This window comes from Plasmopara halstedii, assembly GCF_900000015.1.
Source record: "Plasmopara halstedii genome assembly, contig: Scaffold_1561, whole genome shotgun sequence".
NCBI classification, from domain to species: domain Eukaryota; phylum Oomycota; class Peronosporomycetes; order Peronosporales; family Peronosporaceae; genus Plasmopara; species Plasmopara halstedii.
The window spans coordinates 151,407-159,020 of record NW_020188473.1 but is presented as its reverse complement, the minus strand read 5'-3'; the positions used below and the strand labels follow the sequence as shown (position 1 = coordinate 159,020).

At 43.7% G+C, this 7,614-nt stretch overlaps 1 protein-coding gene across 1 annotated transcript; it reads left to right on the top strand.

Annotated features, from left to right (window-relative positions):
• Window positions 1-3,900: 3,900 nt before the first annotated feature.
• Window positions 3,901-4,157, top strand: PHALS_01444 (uncharacterized protein; the record flags this gene model as incomplete). Its single annotated transcript, XM_024715833.1, has 2 exons — window positions 3,901-3,913; window positions 3,994-4,157. The coding sequence occupies 2 exons, from the start codon at window positions 3,901-3,903 to the stop codon at window positions 4,155-4,157; spliced, it is 177 nt and encodes a 58-aa protein (XP_024581492.1).
• Window positions 4,158-7,614: the final 3,457 nt, after the last annotated feature.

Genomic DNA, 7,614 nt, shown 5'->3' with positions numbered 1-7,614 from the left:
TTTGAGTGAACATTAATATCGTAAAAGTAGGGTACTGCGAGGGTCGAAACAGATGTGAGGCCAATCGACTGAACATTGTTAAGACATTGGATAGACCCTGTGGCATCACAAGCCACCCCCCCATAAATATATTCAAAGCTGTTAAAGAGACGTTCTTCTCCTTCATCAAATTAGGTGACATATAACGACCAAATCAAGTACACTAAACTGTGTACAGCCGTACATACGGTAGCTGATGACAACTTTACGCGAGATTGGCGTTTTCGCGGGAATCAGCGACATATTCAACATGTTATCGGCGTGAACGATACGCCATTCACCATTTGGATTACGCACACAAAGCTACGGTGCGCCATATGGGGACCTGCTCTCCCTCACCAAGCCAGCAGCTTGCTTTTGAGCAGATATTCATCGATATGAACACTATATTCACGCGGCAGTGGCTTCTGTCGAAGCACTGTATGTTCTGAACCAGATTAACAATCACTCCCGTTTCATATTCAACGTTCGGGTGGGAGACCAAATGACGGGTTTGCGCAATGGACGACATTCATATTCCATCACACGTCGATAATAAGGAACACTTGGATCCTTCAGTATAGCAAATCCTCTGCGTGACTCCACACGCTTTCAGAATTTCTCACAGACAAAATCATCCATTACTGATGATGAGCGCAGTTCCACATAATCAACCTTCGACTGTAGCAACACGACCTCCGCAATGTCATCACATGTAGGAAGGCATCGTAAGTGACTTTCTCGAGCTGCTTCAGCTTTTCCATCGTCGGCAATGGTGCCAAAAGAATATCGGCTCTGGCAGCTTCACAACCAGTCGTTACATTCATACTCAAATTTTCAATCATAGGAGGTATAAGCTGGACTAACTCACCCACAGACTCAAAGCGGGGGTGTCAATACCGCATAAGCGAATTCCGTTGATCCTTCATATGTGTGCTCAATCTCATAACGGGTTGGAGCATCACCATTGTGGTCAGTTGAATCCACTCACCCACAATCCGTATAGATCACTGAATTAGAGATGTGGGATATACACCCGCAGTCGATTCCTTCGACTTATCAGTACGCACATCTCAACAACAATTTTCTTACTTGAGGGAGCATCTCCCCTCATAATTTCTTCTCGTTGGGCAAAACGCCATGCCCACAAACGATTCATTCGTTTCCAAGTGGCCAGTTCTGACACCAGTTGATACTTCCTAAGTGATCACGGGTGGTCACTCCATACGATTTCGTGTCTTCCCTAACCTGGGGAATGTCAATTGCATAGCATATGTAAATGAAGTGTGGATCATTATTAGCAACATACGACAGCCGAGCAACTGTACGATTCTTCCGGTGCATAGTGAATGTGAATTGATTACCCCCAAGGGTTTCACCTACGCCAGGAAAGCAACTCACAGCCGTTTTCGAATGCCAATCAAACCTTGGCTAAACCACAGTATGTCTTAATTCAGGTCGTACCGTTAGTCCATTTCGAGGACTGTGAATACTATCATCGAGTTGAAGATCAACCATAATCTTCATCAGGATGACCACCGCACCAGTGGCCAGCTTCACTGAGATAGCGCCAATGCTGCTATATAGCGCATCCAAACCACTAATTCATTTTCATTAACACTTTGCTTCCGCGCGTGCTAACGCGACGCGCCGGAGGCATTCAAGACTCTGAATGGACGACCGTAACTTTTCACACTCGTTTTGACCACGAGAAGACCACTCCGACTAGCGTCGTTAATGAAGGACAACAATCTTTACAGAGCTAACCCTAGTGAGTGATGTAACCACCGCACTCACAAGTATTATACCAACCCCAGTAGACCGAAATGCGTCTACTGGGCTCTGGCTTTTCACGAACGTCTTGTAGTATTGGTACCACGTGACTCCGAACCATAACGACGAGAACTGTATTAAAAGATTCGTCTCTTTCTTAGGCATCACGGTGGATTTGACTAAATTTTGACATCTCTAACAGTAAACACTCTGCCTATGAATAGACACCGTGCTACGATCCATTGGTTCCAGATTTCCGGATTTCCAGATTTTCAGTTGCAGCAGCCGCTGCACCATCGGGTTGACTGAGTGACCGCAACTCTTGACGTTGACAGTAGCCCTCACACAATGCAATAATAATTGCATCACCAGAATCGTCGGGCTCTGGCGTTAGACTTCGGTCTTGAGAGGGCAAGAGAGAGTCTTTTAATTAGCACAGTGATCATCACTGCTTCTGGCAGTGGTTTGCTTGCCATCTCGAAACGAAGTTTACAGAGCTTCTGTACATAATCGTACAATGTACTGTTGTCTTGACGGCATGACAAAACCTTCGTCCGTTGTCAAAATGAATGCCACATTCGGCGAAGGAAACATCGATTCCATGACCCTTTTTAACTCTTGCCATATGGCAAAAAGATGAGCCGGTTATCTTTCCATTTCGTCGCCCAATCCTGCGCAAGGCCGTCCAAATGAGACATAGCGAAGGCCACTTAACTGTGTTCATTACGCAATCTGGCCATCGCGATACAGCGATGTCCAATTCTCGCTGCCAAACACAAGATTTTCATCTCGGTTTTCGTGAAAGGTTCCACCTTGATTTCCACGGGACGTTTCGTGTGTACTGACGGTGTTTTAATCACATGTGGCGGAAGTGACGCGACTGGCGTCGGTTTGTTCTGCAGTTGGAATTGCTTCCGACAAAAGGTACAGCCTTCAAGAAACAGAGCAGAGAAGTATAGATCTAGATATAGAAACATAAAATTGGTCATACCATATTGGCGGACACGATGTCTGAAAACGAACCGGCTCTTTGTCTGTCAGAACCGCGGTAGAAATCGGAGCAGGACACACAGTCAGAAGACATACAGATACTTTAAGCCCATGCATTCCTTCAAGTTCGGGCTTACTGACTTCTTACAGTTCGTTGGAACAAACAGACAAGACCTGAAGCCAGCACACGAGCTGTCGATTCAACCTGCTGGACGGCTCACAAGTTTGCACATATATGGATGCCGACTCAACATTTGCTGCCACAAAATTTTCTGTAAGAACAAATTTATAGTCATTTCACGGCCTCAATGACCACGAGATGTGCATCGTATCTCTTTAGAATAAGAGAAAGTCGGCAGATCTTGACGGGTTATCAGGCTCTTTCTAATCTTCGAGCAAGTTTGCACCCCCTTCGTAGCAATTTTGTTGTAGTCCCGTCTTTTGGCTCAGTTACTAGCTCTCTAGCCTTAGCCTTTTTGCTTGCAAACAGAAAGCCTGTTAGAAGATCTAGAATAAGTGATCAGACGCCTCTGAGGTGACTCAGAGTTGCATCCATGACTAGCCCCGTCTCATGAATCTTCACCCCCCCCCTTTTGAGCCTAAGGCCTCAAAGAACATATTGTAACGGGGCTCAGCATACTGACCCCAGGGGTCTCCTTACGCGATAAACCATCTCACGTTCATACTGATCAAGTACTTACACAAATCCAACCTGCTCGACCGACAACAATATTGCCAAGCTTTCAAGGGTCTCAGTCCCGTGTGATTGACATATTTAGAATAGCCTCGTACCGAAAGTTATTAAGAGGACAGATTGTTTCGATCTTTTAGATCCAATAGAATTGAAGTAGTTCTCTGTCCGTGTTAGCGCGTGAGCGACTGCAAGAGCTAAAACGTTAAGTGGCTTGCTACGCGACACCTTGCTAAAATACATAATGAAATTTTACAAATTCTCGATATCAACTGCTCAAGGTCTCTAGGGCTGTACATAGGATAATGCAGTTATATAAGCAACGGCGTAGGATTTCTGCCGCTTTCAGAACAGAGGAAGCCTTAAGATTTGGTAATCCACCAACTCGGCATATGTGCTGTATATACTTGCAGGTGCTCTGTACTGCGATGGGACGTCAAGGTCAGTTTGTATGCTGCGAGAAATGGCTACCAAGGAGGTAGCCGCACTATTTTGACATCCTTGTAAAACATGACACTTAGATATATTTTATGTCATGTACCGTCGACCGGCGCGCCCATTATCACGAGCGCACTTTAAAGTCCAGCTACAACTAAACTTCACGACAGTTTTACAGTTTTTATTTTTTTTCAGCGGCGCAATTCCTCAGACACTACTTATTCTTCTGTATCTCCGGGTTTCCTGACAGAGGGTCATCAAATCCTATTCCTAAACAAGATACATCCCGTTTTGGTATGCACTGTTTAAAATTTGGTTTGAGATGTCTGGGACGTCAAAACTTGCAATCGTTCATCGTACTTTTCTAGTCTGCGTTGTACCTCGAATGCTAATGTTCTAATTCGTGGTTCCCTTTTAACTTGAATCGTGGCAGTACTTCTCCTGGGCCACAATATTTGCCCTAGATATTGAGTGTTGCTGATTGTTCCGATATTTATAATACGTCTTTTGGGATGAAGTCGATTTCTTGTGGAATGTAGATTCTCTATCCTTTGCTATTGATATTCATTTTGATACTTTTGTCCCTTGTCACCCTGGTCTTGTCATGGCTGGTGCGAATGCAGCGCATAGAATTTAACAGTTAAGCTCAGACCTGGAACCTTGCTAGCCATGCAGACGCCCTCTCACTTCGCCAACCTTGATACAAGCGAATGTTAATGCCAGTCGCTACGAACTTTTATCGGATTAGACACAAATGACATCAGCTTTGGTTTTCATTAGAAACACAATCATTCGATCCCATCTGAACGGAAATACACTCTAAAGGTCGCAACGTACGCTCGGAAATAGGTCCTATTCAAAGCCCGTGGCTCACTACCGAATTTACCTTCCAAAAGTTACTTTTTAAAAATGAAAGTTGCCTTCGCTATGTCCATGTCGCTTATAAAATCGTTGCTATTAATTTTGGGAATCCCGTGTAGCTATCGTACCTACGTGCCCAGCCAAGTTTGCTTCTGCATTCAGTTAGGGACGGAATCATTACTTTTTACAGGTACATCAGAAGTGAATCATGACATCTATTTTTTTCGAACTCGAGTGTATCCTTGGCTCACGTATTTTAAATCGCCGGGTACTTAGGATGAGATAATTCTCGCTATTTTCGATTGTATTTAGCGCAAATATACGAAAGTGTAAGGGGCGTCTGCATGCTGCGTATTTTACAAGACACTACATGTAAGGCACTTACGTGACGGTCAAATTATCGATGCCGAGAGCGAGAACGAAGTTTACGGGTGGCAAGCGATAACATGACTCTGTATTTTACATTACGAGTTGCTAAGCATGTTGACCCCTATGTGAGTGTAGCTATGGTCGATTTGTTCTACTAAGTACTCGTTAGCACAAGTGAAGATTGAGAAGGGTATGATTTCAACTATGAAATCGATACTGTAACCTGAGCACTCAAGCGCCAGCGATCGTGGTACTCTTGTCGATCTTGTCGATGAAGATCGGCAGTTGTAAGGTTTGAATAGTCTGGACAGATTATTGGACCTTTACTGAATAACAAGCAAATGACTTTGGAGATCAGAGGGGTCGTATGATGGAATACGAAGATTTTCGATTCAGTTGAGTGCATTTGTGGAGGCTTTGTTTGAAGGAGAATGAATGTTGAGGTTTGAGTTCGTTTCTCAGCCCCGATAGTGGCTATAGCAAACGCATGTGACGCATCTAAATACCAAAAAGTCGTCATAGCGAGGGCATTAATAATAGGGCTATCGTCATCTTCCCCTTGTAGCAAATATTATATATTATCCACAGCGAGGGCACTTTAAAAATCACACTAAATCCTGCTCATACGCAGAAAATTTTATTTTAATTTATGTCCGCTTGATCCAAAAAGAGCATATCGGAGACTGTGTTTTCTCCGATTGAACCCTGCAGCTTCACTCATTAGATATTCATAACCAATCCTGTGGCGCAGTGATATGCTGTTCACTTCAGAACCGGGAGGTCCAGGGTTCAATCCTCGAGCCAGGTAGAGAGGGGTTAGAGTGTAATGAATAAAACACTACAGCACGTGCTTGACATGGCTTACACGACTTCTAAAACGGGGTGTCGTTCCTAATCATATTATATCTCATTAGACATTCATAATATCAAAACTTTGATTGTTTCTTAAGCGACTTTGTCGCAAATTGTTTTCAGTAGTCGCAATCAATTCATCGACTCTTCGCACTGATTCTGTAGAATTGGCAAATCTGTCACTTCCTCACTGTTCGAGCAAAGTTTGTGCAATGCATTTTAACCGAGAACAGATACTTGGTGGTGACAGGACAACTTGGTGCAATAAACGTTTTTTTCACGTGGTACATGGTTCAGTTATATCAAACGACCGCTCTAAGTTCTATAACGCTTTACCACGCGGTTTTGACGACTCTGCTTATCACTTGGTCTTAAGTGACTTTAACATTACTATGGACCCAGAACTAGACCAAGCCAAGTTGAGCATCGTAACACGTGCTTAAATCAGCAGAATTTAGTCTATTCTCCTGATCAAATTTGTCAATCCCTACAAGCATTGCATACACCCAACGAATATTGATATCGCTTGGTTGCTCTAATTGAGTTTTGATTACTTATAGATTTAACATCGCACGAAATTCCATCGAGATTCTCGCCAGTAGCGAAGAATGGAAATGATCAAACCATTCGCTGTGATAAGTGATGAAACTGCTCTGCATAATGCAAGCTTGCGTAATCCTTGTAGGCGATAAACGGAGTTGAATACAAGAGGTGAGCACGACACATCACCAAAACATATTTCATTATGAAACTTTTTGTCGTGGACAGGGAAGTTTGTTTCTGCTGTCTTTTGCTGTCACGGTTGAATCAACACGTCCCTCGCAAAATACAACTTTACCGTTGCTTATAAACCGGGAATCTAAACGTGCTAGCTGACGCATTGTCACGTCGTTCGGATTATGAGTAAGCTCATATCACCGATATCGAACGATGTATTTGATATGATACATCGAGCGTATGTTAAGGATGAATAATGTGATCTGGTCATCAGAGCACTGTTATCGTATGATCTGGAATTCCGTGACAAGCTTCTTGGTCGCTCAAAATATAGATTGCATCGATATCCATAAAAGATGGCCTTCTACACTATATTGTTGCACATGACGACAAGCTACGGATTGTGGGTCAACAACGATGATTTGAAGAGGATGATAATGTACGAGGCGCATTATACGCCGATGGTCGGTCACTTTGACCGTAAGAAGACCTTCCAATTTCTCAGTGCCCAATTTTGGTGGCCCCACATGTAGAAGTGTGTGGCACAGATGTGAAGACATGCGATGTCTGTCAGCGCGGAACACGCAAATGATACTGCAGATTCTCCCTGTTCCTACTGACTATTGGCAGTCAGTCGGACTTGACGTATTTTTGGCTTCTATGAGAATGATACTGGTCGCAATAGAGTGTTTGCCTTCGTCGACAGACTCAGCAAGATGGTCCGCACGGCTTCATGTTTTAGTCAACCAATGCCGAAGGTCTGGCTAGACTGTTCGTTAATCACGTTTTCTCAATCGCGGTTGCTAGTCGCCATCGTCTCTGATCGTGATACACGATTCACAAGGGACGTTCGGAAAGAATTGTTCCAAATTTATGGCACTCGCTTGGATATGTTCACACTGTTC